General features: G+C 49.3%; 1 protein-coding gene across 1 annotated transcript in view; it reads right to left on the reverse strand.

Annotated features, from left to right (window-relative positions):
- The window catches only part of LOC146798111 (cytochrome P450 2F3-like), a 287,191-nt gene that overhangs the window by 215,589 nt on the left and 49,054 nt on the right, over positions 1-22,548 (reverse strand). Inside the window, exon 7 of the mRNA XM_085625326.1 lies at positions 991-1,132. Coding sequence (XP_085481452.1) covers positions 991-1,132 — 142 coding nt within the window. The remainder of the gene's footprint in view (positions 1-990; positions 1,133-22,548) is intronic.

A 22,548-nucleotide genomic window follows, 5' to 3' on the forward strand; every position in this document is an offset into this window, starting at 1 on the left:
TGAAAGGATCAGAACAGATTTAGATTTTAGGTGCTAAACTGCATTTATTTCTTTTTATGGGATATTTTTGCCATTATTAATTATTGATTAACCTTGTAAGACTTACTCTTTTTCTTAGAAACTCTTTAAGAGTTTTGACTGACAATTTGAGCCACATTTCCCTTCCTATATGTGATGCTTATATGCAGACTGTAATATGTTCTGTATTAATGCTATTTTTCAATTCTGTAACCTGATTGATATTTGACTAATGAATAAAGAGTCAGAGAACCTTAACTTTTGACTTAAATAAAACCATTTAAAATAACTCACCACTCTCATTATTGCCTCTAATATTGTTTGCATTTAATTTTTATATATATGTAAAGTCTCCTGTTTGGTGAAACACGATCATCAAAAGATCCATCATTTTTCACCCTTTACAGCGGTAAACCATAGGTGATGTGGTTTTGAATGGGGAAATTACCAGGTAATTACCGCTGGATCAATGCTCATGAAAAGTTCTCCAATACCTGTAGGTCGAGTTTGTGCTATATAAAACTGCAAAAAAATAAATATTCAGCAGAACATGAAAAGCGAGCTTGAACTGCCGCTCGTGCTCGCCAACTGTGCTATTTTTGTAGGAAATTCCCCTCAAATTACTCTAAATTATACAAGATGAAGTAATCACATAATTATCTGCAATTTCACATCAAAAAGTAATGCACAATTACCAAAATTACTCTGAATACTACAGCATAATTGAAATTTTGCCCACGCCTATTAATATGAGGGAAAAGAACACTCACTGCAGTAGCTTATGTAGATGTACCATTTTCTTTAGAAATCATAGAGATATTCCATTACCCCAAAATTTCAATAAGGCATTAGTTGTTGAATAGGGAAGTGCAAGCAATGCATCAGAGAAGAAATATTTAATTTTTGAAGTAGCAGTTGTTTTTAATCTTTTAGTTTCCGTTCTGAGCGACACAGTCTAATATTACATTGTACCTTCCACTTCCGGGTGCTTCATGAGAATCAGGAATCCATATCTTAAGGTCGTGCTGACGGTTTCTGTTCCACCAAAGAATAGGTTGTGAGTTGTGATCACTAAAGTTTCAGTCTGAAAATAAGTCTTGGGGTTCTTCTCCTCCTAGCAACAGATCACAAACATCATCATTAGTGTTTAAACCAACGCAGTAATAGAGATAAAAGAATTAAAAAAATTTTTTTTTCATTTTGTGCACTTATAATTTTTATGTTTTTACCCTTAAAATAAATTTAGAGCAAAAACATAATTTGACCTCTAAAAGTCTCGCGAAAATCAGACCGTCCATCTCATAACATAATCAGGGGGTATGAAGCACTATATAAATAAAGCCATCGGACTATCCAGAAGGTTCCTTGGGCCTCACAAGGGGTAAGAAAGTGCTCCACAAATACTAATATATTACGGTAACATACTCCTGAAAAAAGCCAGAAGCTATGCATGCAGGTAAATGTTTTATTCAAGAGGGAAATGTATTGATGATTCATAGACCTAGAGCAAGCTGACACGTTAGTGCACAATAAATAGGTGTAATATATTTTACCTTTGCATAAGGTTGTTTTTTGAAAATATTGCTAGCTAAATATACTTTCACAGACATATGGTATACTAAATATAGTTTTTAAAAAAATCCTACAACTGCGTTTATTTTTTATATTACTGACTTCAGTGACGTGATAATTTAAAAGGCGAAATTCAAGACACGATATTTCTGTCAGACAACGTTTTGGTTACACTATTTCGGTACTACATCTTGCGTAATGCATGCAGTCCTTAAATATGCATATAGTTACAGAAGTGGGGATCTCAAGGGGTGTAACCTTGGTAACAGGGTCATGTCAAAGAGTGGCCAAGTTCATGCAATGCAAAAATGTTTTTCAACCATAAAATGTCCATTTAACATCAAACAAAAGATTATATCCCATCAAAATGCAAAACCTTTTGAACAGTGGGAAAACTTGCTAGATATGCAGGCCTCTCAATAAATATTGGTTTCTGTAGAGAGATATTATCCAGTGGCAGTTGCCTTTGGGTACCATTTTTGGGTTGAACATTCAATACCTCTTGTATATACTTTAGTATATACTTATAGGTGTATGTACTTTGGGTGCTCTGGATATCAGCCCTAGTTCTTGTCTGCTAAAAAAGGCCATTCACCCATCCTCAGAGCTAAAAACTTTTGTTTTCAATAAAGTGCGAACTTGCTTAATAAATAGGGTGACTTGACGCCTGGTTTACAATTGGAAATCACTGCCCAAGCATGTTTCCTTTTTCACAGTATTGCCCTGTCTGAATGAAATGACCACAGCTTGGCGCTCTTCTTGATGGCTACCATTAGTGCAGGCTGTGAGGGGTTTGTTCCCCAGAATTCCTTGACTCCAAGTAATTGTGATCCAGGTGATCCCGATATTTCTGGCTGGTGTGACTTTTCAATATTTCCTGCCAAAGTCTGAGATGATAAAAGCTGGCTCAATTTGTCTGCGCTGATGTTTGCGCTACTGTGGCTGCTTTTTCCTTGTAAGCCCATATTTACGAGAGACCAGAATTGCTTTGAATTGGGGTTCTTGCTTTCATGAATAAGCTTGTTATTTAATTTTAATTTATTCAGCGCACAGCTACTCGGAAGTGTCAGGGCGCTATAGACCGCTGGGGAACCCGTCCTGGCTATCCCTGTGAGATGGTCCCTTTCTGGGTATCTCCAAGGTGAAACCAGGCATCCCCGGCGTCTGTGGGGGGCCGTTGTAGAGATGAGGCAAGCTTAATGCCCAGAGTTGCTGAGTGTGTTCCTGGTTAGAGTAGGTACCGCGGCGAGAATTATCGAGTCCGTTTTGACCCTGGTCCACGACCCTGCCGCGTCGGGAATTGAACCCTGGTCCCTGGCCGATTCTCTGCTTACGGGTCTGCCGCCTCTAACCAGTGAGCCACACCTCTCCACGAGGTGTGGCTCACTGGTTAGAGGCGGCAGACCCAAAATTGATCTGAGACGGCTTGTTTTTCACTGTGTTTAGCAAACTTGAAAGCTGCTTGGGGTTTCTTGTAGTTGTTGAATTTAGTTTTGTTACCTGGGCTCTTCCTTGATGAGCGGAGGGCTCGGTTTCTGTGTGCCTTTAATTTTTTTGTAGCTGGAGGGATGCGGAATTGAAATACTTGTTGCTGGGTGCTCCTCTTAGGTGGAACTTCTCCAAATAATTGGTTAATGAAGCTAGTCCAGCCACTGATAACCGAAGAATCTGTATTCAGTAATGAGTGTAGTAGAGCGTTACATTTTTCCATCAAAGGGAGAGCCGCATCATCCGACCATTTCATTCACCTTAGGTTCTCTCTATGACAACCTGAATGAGTATGGGAAAGTTCCTGATGACGTGAGATGTTGGTGGATAGTGTTATAATTTGTGGATGATGGTCGCTCTTGCCTTGTGGTGTGATGTAATAACTCTCAATCAGAGGGAGTATTTCACTACTCCCTAAAGAAAAGTCCAAAAAGGAGTGGGTACGGCCGTCTGATCATGTCCAGGCGGGAGGAGTATCCATGTGAAAGTGCCAATTCAATACAGTGAACCCTGTGCTGCTTAGCTGGATGACTGCTTACTTCCCCAGTTTCGATGGTCTATTTTCTACGGGGGTCGATTGTGAAGCGAGGTGTGGGGAACCATTGGGGAAGCAATACCTATGTCCTCGGACGGGTTGCAATAGAGGTTGGTGTTGAAATCTCCTGAAATTATGTTAGGTATGCTGCTGTGCTCACTTAGTAGGTTGCAAACGATGTTGGTCAAACAATCCATTTTTGATTTTTTCTCGATGGTACGTGGAGAGATATAATTATTGAAGGGAGTAACTGGCTATCAGTGGGTGGGCTTCCCAATACTATTCCGAAGAGCCAGTCTTCTTCAAGTTTTATCTGTTTGATGCTTTGGGATAGTTTGGTTGATGCATAGATCGTGAGGCCGCTGCTCGGCTTGCCGAACTTAGACTGTCTTGAGGCAAAGGACGTAAATTCCGGGTAGCCTTCAACGGGGATACTATCTACTGCCCAGGTTTCCGGTAAGAGAATAATGTAATGTTCCTTTAAAAAGCCAAGGGTGGCTGCAGATTGATTTTTCTGCTAAAATCCGTTGATATTCCAGGAACATATTGTTAGACCGTGATGGGAGGTCTTTTAATTGTTCTGGCTTCTGGATCAAGATCCTGGTAGCCATGACCAGTCTGCCCTTTCAGGATTTTGCTGATTAGTTATATGCTCTAGGGTTGCTGCTGGCGAACGGCTTCTTGCTGACTTTAGTACTGAAAAAGGAGCCGAAGTTACACTGAGAGCATGAACCTGATTGTTTTCTAGTATTAATGGATAGCGGGGGACACTGGGTGTTGTTATTAATTTGCCCCAGGTTATAAATTGATCAGGTTTTGACTGAACCAGTTCTTGAATTCCTGGAGACGCTAGTGGGATTTGGGTTGCTTCTCCCCCATGGGTTCCTATGGTTGGTATGAATTCAATGGCAATCATGGGGGGGCGTGGCCTGACGCCGATGTAGACGGACGGGGACTCCGGAGCTCCTCCGCGGCCTCCCTCTGTCCGAGTAGATCCTGAGCCATTACGGGGGCCCCCTAGTCCTCCAAACTAACTGAACATACCTGGGGACCGGGAGGGCGCTCCTGCGACGGCGGAGGTGTCCCGGTGAAGGAGTGGGGCCAGTCTTTCCTCCACGCCGCGTTTCTACCTGAATCGGCTCAAGATGGCGGCCGCATCGCCTGGTAGAGCAGCGGAGAGCCCTGGAGCTTGCCCTGCAGTGGTGGCTGGTGAGCAAGGTGTCCGTGGAGAGTGGGCTGAACGGAGGGTTGAGGCTGACCGCTACTGCTGCCTCATCCTAAGATGGCAGCTCGGAGCGGACGCTGGGGAGCGGCCTGCAGAGCGGAGTGGTGGACGATGCGGGCTTTTGAGTGGATGGCAGAGTGGAGCCGCTCCTTGCCTCCTGCTGGGGGCCCGGAATGACGCTGGGACTTAACTGAGGTGGGGCGAGACTGTTGAGCGATCGCTGTGGAGTAGAGGCAGCTGTTGGGGTGAGGGACTACGCGGTCTGGTGCCCCCGGTGCGGCTGGAGCCTGTCGGAGGAGGTGTGGATCGGCTGTGAGCCCTCCGGAGTGGCTGCGAGTTGGGTTGGTGCGTTGCTGCCCTCTCGGGTGACCGCCCCTTGCCTGGCCGGTGCAGGAGCGTGGCCCCCGCGTAGGGGCTGACAGTTCCGGAGGTGAAGGCGCACGCTGGAGGAATAGCAGAGGGTCCTGCTCGAGTTGCCCCGTGTTCTCCACCGGTGGCTGGGAGATACTTGGATGGACTGGGGGCTCTGAGACCCTGCCCGTGGGTGGCTGGCTGGCTTTTGGCGGCACCTTTCTGCACCGCAGCACGGTGGACGCGGGTGGCTGGGTGACCCCGGCGTCTGGTTGGTGGCGGGGTGCTGGCCCCTTCCGTCCTCCTAAATCTGGCAGCGGGGGTGCGGGAGCCGGAGCCTGAGCTCCCCTGGATTACTAGATGCCGGTATAGCTGCCCGTCCTGAACGAACGCTGTCCGGAGATTGACCTACTGTAACTGGCTCGCTGAGTGGATTGGCTGCATTGCTCCAGCGCTGCTGGGGTAGATGGTAACTTGAGGCTGGTGGTGGCTGTTGGGGCCCTGGATGAGCGCCTAGGATGGGGCGGACATCGAGGAGAAGGGGGTTCACGGCCCTCCAGGACGTAGAGGGGGAGCATCGGTCGGAGGATGAGGAGGTCGTGACACGCACCCCTGGTGTGGAGGTTCCGAGCGGCCCGTCCTTGGCAGATATTATGCAGGCCATCACGGCTTCTCGGGAGGCCCTCGAAACAAAGATAGACACTATTGGAGTGGACCTTGCGTTGCTGAGGGACGATCACAGGAAACTGAAAGAGCGGGTGAAAGCGACCGAGAAGACGCTGGAGGACGTGCCGGATAGGGTGAATGCCTTGCAACAGTCCTTGACGCAGATGGAAAATAGGGTGCGGACACTGGAGTTACGCGCGGAGGACAGTGAAGGGCACTCTCGAAGGAATAACCTCCGGATAGTGGGAGTTGTGGAGCGAGCGGAGGGGGTTGAGGCAGTCCGGTACTTGGAGGGCTGGCTTCGATCGGAGGTGGCCCCGGAGAGGTTGTCCCCGTTTTTTGCCCTTGAAAGGGCTCACAGGGTCCCAGCGCAGCCTCCCAAGCCGGGAGCACCCCCGAGACCGATGGTGGTGAGATTGCTGCACTACAGAGATAGAGATCACCTTCTGCAGCAAGCTCGAGAGAAACAGCGCCAACAAATCGACAACTCTAGGGTGATGCTTTTCCTGGATTACACACGGGAGGTTCAGAAACAGCGTACCTCCTTTGTGGCTCTCAAGCGGAAACTGCGGCGGCTGCGCATTCCATATGCGATGCTCTTCCCGGCGCGGCTGAGGGTGGTGGATGGCCCTAGCACTCTCTTCTTCACCACCCCACAGGATGCGTGGCGCTGGCTGGAAACTAGACAGACGGGACTGGATCGGAGGTCCCCGGAAAGCGCTGCAGAGAGACGATCTCCTGACATTGTGAGTCCATCGAGGGCTCCCTCATTGCCAGACCACTGCCGTGAACGGGACAGTGCTGTGCGGGCAGTGGTGGCGATCAGTCGGGGTGGCGCCAGCTCCTGCTTCTCCTGGATGAGTGAGGGAGAGCCCGGGGTCCTCTCCGGATGGCAGCACGAGTGGGGATTCCGAGATTGAACTTCCGGTGATAACCCCGCAGACGGTGGACTTGTTTGGCTGAACTGGGGTCGGCTGGCGGGGATGGATGTCCTTGTACTGCAGCCCAGGTCTGGCGGGTGGAGGGGGATTTTCCCCAGCGAACACAGGGGACTTGGCCCTCTTTGAATGACCTTATTGGGGCCTCCGAAGGGCTGTTGTTGATCCTGTCATATATGGTGGGGGAGGGCTGGCTGGGGGCACTAGGTCCTCTTTTGGGTCGGCGCACGTCTCACTCTCCATGTTGGCAAGGTTGATGGTTCTTTTAGTTTGGATGGGGGCTAGTTTTGGGGAACCTATCCTGGGGTGTGGGAGTTGGGGGAGTTGGGGTGTTGGGGTAGGGGGAGGTGAGGGTGGGACCAAGCATGTCGCAGGGGGAGATAGGATGTACAGTATTATTTTTACCATGCCATGGATACCGCCGTAGGTATTACGTGTTTGTCCTGGAACATTAGAGGGATGCACAGTATGACTCGCCGCCACATGATCCATGCTTATCTTCGTCGGCGTGGGGTGCAGATAGCACTGCTACAGGAAACACACCTGAACAAGCAAGAAGCGCTGGCATTGCAGGGGAGGTGGCGGGGACAGGTATTCTGTACCACGTATTCAGCATATGCAAGGGGTGTGCTGGTCTGGGTTCGGGTGGGGGTGCCGTTTCAAAGTACTGGACAGGTAATTGACCCGGATGGCAGATTTGTTCAGGTGAAGGGGAGATTGGATGGTAGGGACATTGTTCTAGGGAGTATTTATGCACCAAGTACGGATCAGGCTTCCTTTTTTGTGCACTTGTCTGGGACATTGGCCCCCTTGCTGACTGGCTCGGTGCTCCTGGGGGGCGACTTTAATTGCATTGCGGATGTTTCCCTGGATCGCTCTCATCCCCCTCTTGCTGATTCCCCTGTACATCGATTGGCTATGGTGAGGCGCGACTGGCAGCGACAGTGGGGGCTGACTGACACCTGGAGGGTGCACCATCCGGGTGAGAGAGATTATTCTTATTTCTCTTCATTGCATGCTCTCCATGTTCGGTTGGACTCGATCCTTGGTTCTCCAGATGTTCATGGGGCGATGGTACACAGTAAGTACCTGGCCAGGACATCCTCTGACCATAATCCACTACTGACAGTGTTACACTGGATGAGAGATCGCCCTGCCATTCCTACGTGGCGGCTTCGTCCCGACACGTTAGAGGACCCAGTGTTTCGCGCTAACATTGGGTCGGCCATAGAGGATTGTTTTCGACTCAACGCCAATACGGCGTCATCCCTGGTGGTGGAATGGGACGCCTTTAAGTCTCTAGTTCGGGGGCGCTGTATCGGCGAGGTGGTGGGAGCGTGCAGGGGGTTGCTGCAGGACGTTCAGCGGGCTGAACGGCAGGTGCGCGAGTTGGAGAAAGAGCGTCCGGAGCGCCCAGACAGGCAGGCGGGGCTGCTTGAGGCTCGAGAGGCATTGGCAGTTCAAATCGAGAGGTTGCGCTGCTATGACTATAAGGCCTACATAGATAAGGCGCATGTGGAACGCGATAAGGTGGGGACGTTGCTAGCCTGGCTGGCCAACCCGGCGCGCAGGCGGACCCCGATAGTCGAACTGCGGGGGCAGGGTGCTGAGGTGTTGTGCTCCCAAAAGCACATTAATGATCACTTCTTACAGTATTACGCTGACCTGTACCGGAGCAGATTGGGTCCTGGGTGCCCGGGGGATGAGGAGTTTGTGCCGGGTGCAGGGCTCCCGCAGCTTGCGGCTGCGGATGCTGAGGTTCTGGGTCGGGACATTGAAGCGGGTGAGGTACGTAGTGCCATAAAGCACATGGCCAGGAATAAGACCCCAGCACTGATGGGCTCCCTGTTGAATTCTATGCAGCTTACATGGATGTTTTAGTTCCCTGCTTGGTGGCGCTTTATAACACGGCGCACCGAGAGGGGGCCCTCCCTGCCACCACGCGAGAAGCCCTCATAGTCCCCCTTCTCAAGCCGGGTAAACCTGCGTGGGATCGTTCCTCGTATAGACCTCTGGCGATGCTCAATCTTGACTACAAGATCTTGAGTCGCATCCTGGCTCGTCGATTGATGCCCCATATGCTGAAACTGATCCATGAGGACCAAGCTGGGTTCATTCCCTCCCATACCACTGCGATGAATGTTCGCAGACTTCTGCGGATCTTGGGGTCCGGCTCATATGACAAGGCGGAGGACTGCATTTTCGCGGTCGACATTGAAAAGGCCTTTGATAGTCTGTAGTGGCCTTACCTTTTTTGAGGAATTGCGGGCATTTGGGCTGGGGGAACGGTTCGTTCAATGGACGGCACTTCTCTACAGTGCTTCCACTGCTAGAGTGAGGATGGATGTTTGATTTCGCTCGGGGGACGAGGCAGGGGTGCCCGTTGTCCCCTCTATTGTTTGCGCTGGCACTGGAGCCCATGGCTGCGCATGCCAGATCAGGACGGTATTTTCTGGGGCTCTTAGTAGAGGGACGAGTGCAACACATAGCATTGTATGAGGACGTCCTCCTCATTTTCTTGCCGGATGCTGGGGAGGCCCTGCAGGGGGCACGGAGCCTGCTGGAGACCTTGGGGAGGGTGGCGGGTCTTCGGGTGAACTGGACCAAGTCATGTCTGTTCCCCACCGAGCCAGACGGGGTGGTCCGTCCGGGGGATGTCCCATCGGAGCCTCGGTGTTTGTCCTACTTGGGGACTCAGATTTATCATGCACCCGCTGATCTATTGGAGGGCAACGTGGGGCGAGCAGTGCGCGGGGTGAGAACCTGTTTTTACTTTTGGGGGACCCTCCCATTGTCTGTGGCCGGCAGGGTCGCCCTGGTGAAAATGGTCATATTGCCCAGGTTTCTTTATTACTTTGGGACCCTCCCAGTTTGGATCCCGGGTAAACTCTTTGTGCAACTGAACACTTTGATTACGGGATTCATCTGGGGCGCTGGGAGATGGAGAGTAGCGTTACCTACTCTATGGAGGCCCAGGGGAGAGGGGGGCCTTGCGCTGCCGGACCTGGAGGCCTACTATCATGCTGCACAGCTCCAGTGGTTCACGAAGTGGGTGGCGCGTCACATCCGGCGCCCGGAGGACCGGGGAGGGCCGGACCCGAGCTGGCACCATTTATCTTGTGTGCTGCTCCGAGTTCCGATGAGAGATGCTTCGATGCCATCGGATTTGAGGGCGGTGCGACAATGCTGGGCGCGCTTAGCCTGGAGGACGCATGTTCCGGTTCCCTATGCACCTGATATCCCCTTGAGGATGTGTGGGGTGTTGCCTCACAGGGGAGATTGGAGCCAGTTGTCGGCCTGGGAAGAGGCGGGAGTTATGGCACTGGGTGACCTCTATGAGGATGGTAATCTTCTCACTTTTGATGACCTCAAGGAGCGGCACCATCTCCTGCGGGGGGACTTCCTCTTGCATGCAGCTTTAACTGCGGCTATCAGGAAACACTGGCGACAGGGACTGGTGGAGCCGACCACATCCCTTGCCTGTCAGTATGTAGTGATGGCGGCGGGGACTTTTAAGGCCGTGACCTGCCTTTATCGGCGGATTACCTGCGATATGCGTCAACCCCTGACTGCACTGCGACTCAAGTGGGAGGCGGATATGGGGGATCCCATTGCGGAAAAAGCCTGGGACAGAATTATGGAGCGCCCATGGAAATGTTCCCGAAATGCGCGGTTCCATTGTGACCAAGATGGGGCAAACTTCCTCCACATGTTCTGGGACTGTCCACGGGTGGGAGACTTTTGGCGGGCGGTGACGACTGCTTTGCGGACTGTGACTGAGAGGGAACTGGAGGTGGTACCGGAGGTCTGCTTGTTGCATTGGTTCCCGCACACTGCTAAGACTAAGGTCACCAGCCAGTTCATTGACCTGGGGTTGGTCTTGGCCAAACGGGAACTTACTTCTCATTGGAAGGCGAGGAAAGGGCCTAATCTCTTGCAGTGGAATAGGGAGATGGTGAAGTGGGCGGGAAGCGAGGGGAACTATAGGCTGTGCATGGCTCGGCGGAATGAAAGTGAGAAATCGCAGGAAATGGCCCGGGCATGGGTGGCACTCCTGGAACTGTTCAAACAGCCGGTTGAGGACGGAGAGGAGGAGCCTGGGGAGGGGGTTGGGGCAGGTGACCCTTGAGACTTTCTCCATGTTCTTGGGAGTGCGGGGCGAGGGGAGGACCCTGGACCAGGGATAAGCAGCTTCCTCCTGGACTCTTGCTATACTTGCTGCTATGCCCTGTGGGAGGGGAATCCGTCAGGCAGCGCGGGAGGCTTCAGTGTCCACTTGACTACATCAGATCCTGGCGACATGCTTGGGAGGGTGGTTGGGGTGGGGGGTGCTGTTGGGGGAGATTTGACAGGGAGAGAGGGGGGGTCTTTTGATTGTGTTACTCTATGGTAATGGACCACTCTTGTGGACGGTCTGCATTCTTGTACCGACGCCTTATGAGAAGAGAGATATGCCGTTGAGCTCCGATTTGCGGACTGATCGATTCACTACATTCTGGTTCACCTGGGTGGCCTGTTAGGGGGCAGGGGATTTGAATATGTTATCTTGTGAAACTCAATAAAAGTCTGTTTTTAAAAAAAATGAATTCAATGGCAATTATGTCTTTCGATTGCAAAGTGCTTAAATGCGGGGATGATTTGAAAAGTCTTAGAATGTTCCCTCGATTAAGAAACTCATGAGGGCCTCTGGAAACGTATTCTGGGGTTAGCAGCAGTTTGGTGCCTGGGCTGTTAGTTGCTTGCGCAAAGACCCTGTCAATGGTTAACGACTTTGTTTGCTTTGAATTTTCTCCAGGGACCAGCTTGGTTGTACATATAAGGGGCAAAAGAAGAGACAATTCTCGGTGATGGGTAGTTAAAGGTAAAACGGGAGATCTTTTGCACACGACCACCAACTGTTGGTGGCTTGATGAATTTGGGGGATTCAAGTGGACAAGCTCTTTAACTGTGCACTGCAGGGCTAGATTGTTGTCCTCCACTGTAGATGGGCAGATGGAGCTGACGTCTAGAAGTGGCGTCTGGGAGTTTGCAGTTCCCGGTCGCCCTTTGTCGGATGCTGGCGCCTCTGTTGGCAATTGGTTAGGTCCGGATGTTGCTTCGGTGGGTAGCTGCGAGAAGAGCCGTAGATTTTGAGCTGGACCTGCTGTTTGACTGTTAATTTGTGAGAGTTCTGTCTGAGGAACCAGTGGGTGCGCTATTAATTGCGAGCTCGGGTTTGCTCCTGACGTAGCTGGCTATTCCCCTGGTGACTCTGAATTGATCTTTGGGAAATAACTCACACTTATTTTGGTTTCATTTATGTGTTTTTCCGGATCTTCCGCTGTCTTTTTCTTTCCGTTTCAACAACCAATGCGTGTTATGATGGTGAGTTGGTTCAGTGGGAATTGCTTTGCAATCCGCTGGCTCCGTGAGATGCGGAGAAAAGGTTGCACTTCCACAGGAGTAGGCCCTTGGACCGAGCTGAAAGCCTGGAACGGAGAATCGGGTGGCCCCGGCACTGGTAGCTTCTTAATTTCAGTTAGTACTAAGGAAAGAAATTGAGGTAAAGACGATAGAGAGTCAATAATGGGGGAGAAGCAGCATACTGATTGGACCAGTTAGACTTGGGATTGAGCTTTTATAGAGAGTGAGTTAAGCGCCTCAAGTTTTTGATCAATCCCGGCGGTGTACACCCGCAAGTGTGTTCAAAAGGTGCACCTGCAGGTCCATTGTGTCCGAATGGTAGGTTAATGCTGCAGCCATGGTTTTAAGGGTGTGCAGTAATTGTGACCAAAGGTCGTTAAGGTCAATTGATGGAGGGTTTTCCTGGGCGGTGGACTTTTGAGGTTTGTTGATGAAGAACGATAAGTCTAAAGGGGTGTGATTTATATTCTCGTGGGGCCCTTCTGGGTGGACCATTTGCTCACCTTGGTCAGGAGTATCTGAAGGGCTTTCTAAATGCGATTGTTTAAAGTTGCTGAGATGAGCCCATGGGTGGGTCATGACTTGTGGTGACAGAACTTTAGTGCTCCTTATTTGGTAATCGGGTAAGGTTGAGATTGGGAGTTTTAGTGCTATTGCCGCGTGGATCATGGGCTGATCCAAAATTTGATGCAACACTGCTGCTGTGATTGTATAAGAGGGGGCCTGAAACTTATCCAAGGGACTAGGTTTTTTCTTCAAGACTATCGCTGGTGCTGTGCTCCTAAAGTAGTCCCTTAATGAAGTCTTCTTTATCGTAGGTTTTATGGGTTCTGTAGGGCCTGATTTTGGCTTTCATTGATCTGATGTTCCTGGGCCGTGGCTACCCCCCCGAAGCCTGATGTGGCAGGGGGCTTTGACGGATTGGGCTTGCAGCAAGGGTTGCCAGAATTGAGATTTGTGCCCTGAGTCAAAGTCTGGTTTTAGATTTGTAGGTGATTGAGGTTTCATGAGGGCCACTGTGGATGCAGCCAAGCAGTCAGGGGAAGCCTTCATCTTTGCGCTTTTTTTAGTGGGCCCTGTTGGAGCTTTCCTCACTCACCCAGATCTCATTCTTAGGGAGCTTTTGCTGGTAAGAGGGGCTGCCCGTCTTCCTGATGATTTGTTGTTTAAAAGGATCTTGAGACTTGTAGGTTGCAAAAGATTGTAGTTATTTTGCAATTTAAATGATTGATTGTCCTACCTAGGCAGCCGGGTTTGATGGGTGCTGGGTAAGCTAGGCTGCCGGGGGACAACTGAGGAAAAGCCTGGGTATCACCTGGACACAAGCTCCCACTCCTTGTCTTCTTCTTCAGATAGGAGTGCTGGTGACAATAGACTGTGGAATGAAAATGGAGTGGTTCTGTGGCAAGTTAGAATTACGGCTGAGCCAGTTCTGTGACTGTGGCCGGAGGCGAAGTGACGAAATGGAGATGGTTGTGGTGGAATAGAGATGATTATGGTGAGGCGGTAGGGAGCTGGTGCGAGGACGAGGCAAGTGGGGCTCTCGAGGCTGAGTTGCAGGCTGCACCTGGTCTAGTCAGGCCACCTCCGCAAGTCGCCAGAGGCTCACGCTTGCTGCGGCCACCTGCTAAAGAGCAGCCGCGCTTGCCTCCAGTAGGTCTCCAGTGGGGGCTCTTCCTCCTAACAATCAGGTCAGGTCAGGTCTAGATGAGTTGTGTTTGGCGGAGTTTAGCAGAGTTGAGCCGAACCGCGCAGGAGGGGCAGTTAGAATCAGGCACCGCTCATGCCCGGGTCCGGAGCCTCTCACCGTTCTTCTCCCTCCGTTGTGTGCTCCTCTGTTCGTCCCGCTGCTCTGCTACTCCCGCAGCATTCGCTCACTCGCTCTCTCACAACCACGTAACTGGAACTGTCTGTACAGCGCTTCTTGGCGCACTTCTCCCCCTCCCTGTTTTTTTATTAAAAACAGACCTTTGGACTATACCATTTCCCGCTGAAAGGCACTATTTCTCTCCATGTGTTCCCATACCATGCGTGTCACGCAGTTTGGTGCTTCTTTTCCCTCCATGGTAAAGAACAGTAGATGTTTCAGCACCAGGCTAATGTGCTGCATAGCTAAATACATATAAGGCACCAAAAGCGAGACCGATTGCATTGCAAATGCTTGTTTGGTTTGCTACTGTTTGACGAATCTACACAATACATTCCAAAAATTGTTTATTCACCTCATGACCTTCCTGTGAAGTTTTGGAGTGATCTCTCAAACAGGGATAGAGGAAGAGGGGGGTCCCAAAACAGGTGTTCTCCAAAGCAATTTTCATTGGAAAAAGTAGACATGGCTACAGCCAAAACGACTGAACAAAATTATACAAATTTGGCAGAAATCTAGATGTTGGTCCAGAAGCATGCTTTTGCGATTTGGTGTAAATGTGTTCAGTAGTTTTTGAGAAATTAAGCCTAAAAATGTATAGATATTTCATGCCAAGTAGGGTCCCCAGAGCCGCAAGATATTGAGGTTAGATCTGATTGGCTGTCACCACATCAACAAAGATGTGGTGGCAGCCGTTTTAGGACTCAGTGACTTAGTCCCCTGTCCTATCAAAAAAGTTTTTTAAAACTTGTAGGGGGCAGGGTAGGGATACACTGCTCCCGTAGGCCTGATGTGGTCCCAAAGGTACTCCACACCAGGGCCATATACTTAATTTTTTTTTATTGGCAATTCAGATCCACGGAGGAACTATGGCTTCCATAAAAAACAACTCTTCCACCTGTTTTAATTTTGAGATCCCCGGGATGGATCAGAACCCTGGGGGTGGCTGATGTATTGCTAATCGGGAGGGGCGATACCTTGGGCCTCGTTTTATTGTCACTGATCATGTCATGAGTGATGTTACTAACCATGTCCTGAGTGAGGTAATATCTGAGGTCATAAGCAGTGAATTGCGGGTCCGTGAGTTATAGTTAGCTCAGTTAACTGTAACTGCTGAATTTTACTGGTTTGGAACTTCATCCCCCTACCTGCAATGTTCCAGGAGGCACATTTTCATAGTGGTGGAGAAAGGGGGCATGGCCTCCAAAGAACTGTCAGCAATCCCACTGTGTGGGACTTACTGGAGGTAACAGGAGGGCATGTTGGCTGCCAAGGACCCTCTAGAGCCAAGGGGGACTTCATCCCCCAAGCATAAGTGCACCAGGAGGCGCATTTGCAGAGTGGTGGTGAAGGGTGTGTGGCTTCCGGCGACTTGCTGGAGTTTTTTTTCCTTTTTTGTTGAAACATTTTTTAGGGGAGGTGAGCTGCATGGCCCCCCTTCCCTGGGCCATTTTCCACCCGGGTACCAAATCCCCCGGGGCCCAGCCTTTTTTTTACTAATTTATTAAAGCATAATTTAAAAAGCGAGGGGACCAAGTGGCCCGCCGTTCTGGGATGAATTCAGGCCCGGGGAGCCCATCCCCCATGGCCCTGCTTCTAGTGTGGGTGCCCTTGACCCACCCAGGGCACCCGCTTGGCAATGTTGATCCCTGAAGGTTCCTCACCTTCTGCGAGAGCCAGCATTGCTTTGACACAGATGGAGCTGTTAGCATGCAGCTCACTCTCTGTCAAAGCAATTGTGCTCCCTTTCAGCAAGCGAGAGCATTTTGAATGCTATGCTTGCTGAAAGTGAGCGCAGTTTGACATGGAGCGGTAAAGCTCCCGTCTAGCCATAGCAAACAGCTATCTCCCAATGGTGGTCACCTCAGGAGGTAATAAGACCAGCCCTGGCATTCTTTCATTTGAAAATAACTTTGGTGCGATTTCACTGATCTTTGCGAAATTTTCAAAACAAATTCACAAATCACTTCAGCTGCTGTCTTAAACATTTGGTAATGATCTGTCAAGTGGGGGCCGAGAAATAAGGGGGGGTCCCAAAATGCTTTTCCTCCATGTTCATTTCCGTAGGAAACTTTAGACACAGCTACAGCCCGAACTGCTGAACAGAATGACACAAAATTTGGCATAAAGGTAGCTCTTGGTACAGAAAGCACTCTTTTTTTAAATAGTGTAAATCTGTTCAGTAGTTGCTGAGAAATGTAAAGATTTCTCAGGTATACAACTAAGGCAGCATTGAATCTGTAACCCCTCCCGATCTCGTGCCTGAGATCTGATTGGCTGTCAACACTTGAAACCTGGAAGTGTTGGCAGAAATCTTGAGACTCAGTTGAACCGAGTCACAGATTTAAACAAAAGAAAAGAGGGCAAGGTGGAAACCCCATGACCCCCTAGGCCTTGTAGGCAGGAGTCACATAGGATTTGCGACTCCTGTTGAAAATAATTTTAATCGTTTAATTTTGGCCCCCGGGGGGAAAGGTCCAGGGGGCATAATTCTGCTATTCAAAGCCCCCTGCCTCCCCCCTGGGCAGTCATATAATTATATGCAGGGGGACCGCCACCTCCCTGGGGCACATATATTCTTTCTAATAAATGCAGTGGAGGCACTACGGCCTCCTTTGCTGCCCCGGGGACCACCACATCCTTGGGGAACTTTACATTAGCAATGCAGGGCGCCTGCCTGGCCTACTGCAGCCCCAGAGACTGCCACCTCCCAGGGGCACAAAAAGAAAATAATTAAGGGGGACCATCACCTCCCTGGGCGTAACTAAAAAAGGAGGGGGCCACTCAACCCCCCTCCTGGAGCCCTAGTTGGCCCTGGGAACCGCCATCCCACAGGGCCAGCTCCAGAAATGTCCTGGGGTGCCCACCCCCTGGACATTACAGTTTGCTATGGCCTCCCGCCATGCCATAGCAAACAGTGTGCTCCGCATTTTGCTCTTGCTTTCTCAAAGGGAAGCACGCTTTGCTTTTATAAACAAGGATCTGCATGGCAGCCTCTCCCTGCGTGTAAAAGCAATGCCGTATCCCTTCAGGCGTCCCCCACGGTCCCCAGCGAAGTTGCCTGACCCCAAGAGATAGGGTCGTCCAGGCCAAAAACGGCGTTTGGACCGCCTCCCTTTTTAAAAAAAAAAAAAAAAGACATTTAAAAGGGGTCAGGCCCCTGGGTATGGCATACCCATGGCCGAAAATAGCACAGGGAAGAGGTTCCACACGGCCCCCTTCCTTTACTTAAACAAATTAATTAATTTAAAAAAGGGATGGCCAGGGTCCCTGACGACTCGGGTCTCTGGGCCCAAAATTGCCCTCAGGAGGGGGGGCCACCGTCCTTTTTATTTATTTTTAAAAGGGGCAGGCCCCGAGGGATGGTGTTCAAAACAGCCCAGGTTTAGGGGAAAATGTCCCCTTCGCTGGTTAGGGTCCTTACGGGACAAACAAGGCCTCCTGGTACCTCCAGGAAGCCCCACACTGTGGGATTGCTGAGAGGTCCTTAGGACTAAAGTGCACTTCTTTCCCCAACCAGGATTGTGCCAGTAGGCGTGTTTGCAGAGTGGTGGAGAAAGGAGGCATGGCTTCTGACCACCTCTCAGCAATCCAGCTGTGTGGGTCTCACTGGAGGTAACAAGAGGGCTAATTGGCCCCCAAAGACCCTCAAGAGCCAAAGGGACTTCAACCACCAACTAGTAGAGCGCAAGGAGGTGTTTTTGCAGAGTGGTTGAGAAAGGGGGCATGGCCACTGAAACCTCTCAGCAAACCCACTGTGTAGGACTTGATGGAGGTAACAGGAGGGGTAGTTGGCCCCAAGGAGCATCAATAGCCTATGGGACTTCATCTGTCTACTAATAGTGCATGAGGATGTGTGTTTGCAGAGTGGTGGAGAAAAGGGGCGTGGCCTCCTACCAGGTCTCATCAATCCCACTGTGTGGGACTTACTGGAGGTAACAGGAGGGGTAGCTTGCCACCAAGGACATCTTTGGGGGCTAACTACCCCTCATGTGATCTCGAGTAAGTCCCACACGGCAGGATTGCTAAGAGGTGTTATCGGCCACGTCCTCTTTCTCCATCATTCTGCAAACACGGCTTGTGGTGCACTACTGGTTGGCTCATGATGTTTACTTTATTCCTGAGGGACCTTGGGGCCCAAGAAGCTCTCCTGGTACCTCCTGTAAGTCCTACACAGTGAGATTCCTAAGTGCTGGTGGGTGGCACAGCCCCCTTTCGCCACCACTCTGCAAACGCGACTGCTAGTTAAAAAAAACATGGAAATTCACAGCAAAACAAAGGTTACAAGGACTTTACATTTAGGAAATAGCATTTATAAATCTTTAATATTCACTCAAAAAAACAAAGGTAATAGGGACGTTCTAGTTAGCACATAGAATTTAAAAAAACCTTGCAATTCACTAAAAAAAACAAAGGTTACAGGCACATTATAAGTAGGGTCAGATTTTACTCGTACAAAACCAGTGAAATTCAGCCGTTATTGGGGCATATTATCAAGGACGGCGTTAAAAATTATCGCTGGTTTAGCGGCAGAAAACTGCTGCTAAAGCGGCGATAATGGGCTTGATAATATGCCCTGGAGAATTCCAATAGAAGCCCATGTTCACACCAGAATATGAACTTCTATTGGAATAGGGCATATTATCAAGCCCATTATCGCCACTTTAGCGGCAGTTTTCTACCGCTAAACCGGCGATCATTTTTAACGCCGGCCTTGATAATATGCCCCATAGTTAGCTGAGCTAACTATAACTCATGCCCCGCAATGAGCTGCTTATGACCTCACATATTACATCACTCATGCCATGGTCAGTGACATCACTGATGACATCACTGGTGACATCCCAAATGAAAAATATTGAAAGATTGTTTTATTTTTCAGCTGCTGGTTCTGAACCAGCTGAACGACACGCCTCCTCCTTTGCGGAGGAGCCTTTGCTGTTGCAAAGGCTGATCACGTAGTTCGCTGAACAGTGGTAAGCGAGACCATTTGACATTTCCAATACTTGTTTTCTAAGCCTTCTCCATTAAATTCCTTGTGATTGCTCTGGATTATGGTAACTTAGGGTTTTCAGTGTCTCACTATAACATAACATCATAACACATGTATTTGTAAAGCGCACGTTCACCACTACGGGTATCTTGGCGCTGAATAACAGATGTTTATTGTTACCCAACTCAATGGTACTCATTTTATCGACCTCAGATGGATGAAAGGCTGAGTGGACCTGCCGGGATTTGAACCTGTGACCATGAGGTCGAACACAGGCCCCTGCAGCAGACACATTAGTCCACTGAGCCACCAGACCCGGCTATCATGAGATACAGTCATAGTCAGTTGCATGCAGTAGATTATTTGTGATTTCATTCTTCCTAACCAATATGCCTACAGCCCAAAACTCCTTGTCCGAAGGTATAAAATATATATTTGAAGATCACAGTGTATCTTTATGCCTCAAGTTGTGCGTACAATAACAGCATGTAGTCAGGGTCAGTGGCTGATCCTCCACAATGGCGGAGGAGAGTCGCCCCAATGCCAGGCTCAGAACCAGCAAATGTAAAATAAAATGATGTTCCTGCATCGTTTTATTTTACATTTGCCAGCTCTTAGCCAGCACTGTTGGGAGGGGCGGGACCACTGCATGGGAGGGCAGAGGAGGAATGCTACTGGACTCCACTCCCAAGTTCTCATGTGTGTGTGGCCGGCTGTCTCAAGCCGACCAAAACACACATGCGCAGTTAGGTTTTCTCCAACCCAGCTACATTGAGAAGTCAGGCTGGAGAAACCTCCACAGACTCCCTTGTCTGAGCAGGGCATCTTTCCTGCCTGCTTAGACCAATATCTGCGCTGCTCTGCAGCATGGGGATTGGATAGGAGTTCATCCCAGGGTTGTTGGGACACAGGAAGAGGAGGAGAGGCAGTGCAACACTGGAGATGGCTGGTGGCTGAAGGTACGTTTTTTTTTAATACTGAATGCTTCACACACCGCAATGCCTCCCGCACGATGCCTTCTGCGTGCCCCCACCCGCCTCACCACCCTTTGTTTATGGTGGCCGGCACTGGTCAGGGTGTTTGATAGTTTGTAATATCGGCCCATACCTGACACAACACCACCCGATTGAAAAATAGTAGGTGTAAAAACATAAATAAAGTAGCCAGCGCCTAGCTCCAGGGCTGCCAAACTCTTCCATTGCCCACCCACTAGATTACGAGTATTTTGTTGTCTGGCGGGCAGGGGGTGTGGTGCCCCCATGGTCGTGCAGTTTAAAGGCTCCTAGTGGGCGTCATATCTGCACCGCCGTGGGACTGCCAATGGATGTTCCTGCATGGCCTGGACTAAGCAGGTCCATGCCTTGCAGGATCAGAGGTGCAAGCACACAGGGGGTCACAACAAGTGCCTCCATGCCAGCATCCCCATGCACAGGGACCCCTATAGGGCCTCCTTTGTTTCCCCACCACCAGCCTTTTCATGGCGAGCTCACCTCCATGAAAAGGCTATGGCTGGGGAACTCGTAATGAATGTTGGTGCCACCATGCATATTGCTTTCCCAGATTACTGCGCCACCTCCAGGGATCGCGGATCCCTGGTATTTGCAGCGATCCCAAAAATGCTCGAACTGCCGTGCTCGTAATACTGCAGCCAGACCACTAGTGCGGAGGGCCCAAACTGCCACAGAACCTCCACCATGGGCTCGGGAATTCATAATCAGGCCCTTTGATTATTGTCCTCTGAATATGCCTTCTTAGCTGTTATTTTTCTGTTATTGACTAGACTGTGATATTGAGTATTCTCCAATTAGGTGGGAGTGTTTTATAGGGAACTGATGCATCGCATGATTTTAATATTTTGAATTATCTTTTATCTTGCCTTTTAAAGCATTTTATATGAAATTGCTTACGCAATCATTTTATGTATTTTAAATCTGTTTGCTCTTTTATGATTATACACTTGTATTCAAATAAAGATATTTATGAAGGAAGACTTGATTTATAATGCTTTTAGCTAGTGGCGATACCAAATTCCCGTGCTAACTTTTCATTTGTTTTAGTTGTCATCTCCAAATTTGCAATATCAAGTACTACGTCATTGGTGGAGGCAGCGACGATAAACTTGTAGCCTTCACATCTAACTGGTGGAAGTGAGGCTGCTAATTTCCAAACAATAGGTTCCATATACGTTGCAAACAGCGTGTGAGAAAGAAGGCAGCCTTGTCTTGTGCCAAGCTGAATTTCAATAGATGCTGAAATAGACCTTTAATTACAAACTTAGCACAAGGAGCTGAATACGTCCTTTGTGCCCAGTTAATAGAGTGGATTTATATTAATACTGTGGCATCACCTCCCACAGGAATTTCCACAGCAGCACCGAGCAGCACTGGGTACCCTAGACACATTTTGGGATTCTGTTCTTCCTTTTCTTTCCTTTTTAAAACTTTATTTAAATATTATATTGAAAAGCAATCAACAGTATAGTATAATGGTAAGTTTGACAGGCTCAAAGAACTCGGATGACATCAGAGATGATAAGCATTCTAGAAAGGTGCTAGTACATTGAGCTTCAAGGATTTGTACTCTAAATCAACATGCCTTCATATCTATATAACTTATTTTGCTTCCCATCTTCGTTTTCACCTGATGCCCCCCGGATGGATATCTATGTACTCGTTTGCCCACTTATATCTTTTTACTAATTAAACACTAAAAAAGTAATCAAGGGCTTTGAGGAAGGCGCATTTTGAGCTAGAGTTTGGCAGTCTAAAAATCCTACTGTGATTTGACTGAGCCGACTGGTCTCTGCTGACAGGTCCTGAAATCAGATATAGACTGTCTGCGAAAGGCCAGATAAAAATAAAGACGTTAAGGTTTTGTGATCACTTGTGGTCTGCAAACTGGAATTTGGCTCCCTTGCGCCAGTGTTATTCAGCCCTCACCAGCCAACCACGAGAAGGCTGTCCATGTAAGTTACTTATTAGGGTGGACCATAGGGTCTGGGGACCTGGTAATGGGTAATTTGAGTTTGGTGGATGCAGGTCATCCAGAAAGAAAATAGCAGATGCCACATCTCTCAAATTTGCAGTTCAGGTGCTCCATTTAGAAGTGGGGAACTCCATGGGTTTCGCTGTCAGGGCCAGAGATGGCTGAAACCATTTACCTGGTTGCTCATCTGCCTAAGGGCCATGAGGGATCAATTATGGTCAACCCACTCTATTTAGGACAAGTCGATTGTCCTTGGATTTCCCTGCCCAGGACGCCATGCTTCACATGGCAATGCCCGCTCCGCCACAGAGAAAACAATCAATGGAATGGAAATCAATAAGTGGCCCCTAGTTCACAGGGAGAAAACTCACTGAGTACAATGGCAATAGCTTTTTGTTTATCTAAAACAAACAAGAACTTTGAGAGCATGGTTTTAAAAAAGAACAGAAAACTTTGCTAATTGGGAACAAAAAAAATGGCACCAGCTTAGAAATGCATCTACTGTGC

Source organism: Triturus cristatus, chromosome 9 (assembly GCF_964204655.1).
Source record: "Triturus cristatus chromosome 9, aTriCri1.1, whole genome shotgun sequence".
In the NCBI taxonomy this organism is placed as follows: domain Eukaryota; kingdom Metazoa; phylum Chordata; class Amphibia; order Caudata; family Salamandridae; genus Triturus; species Triturus cristatus.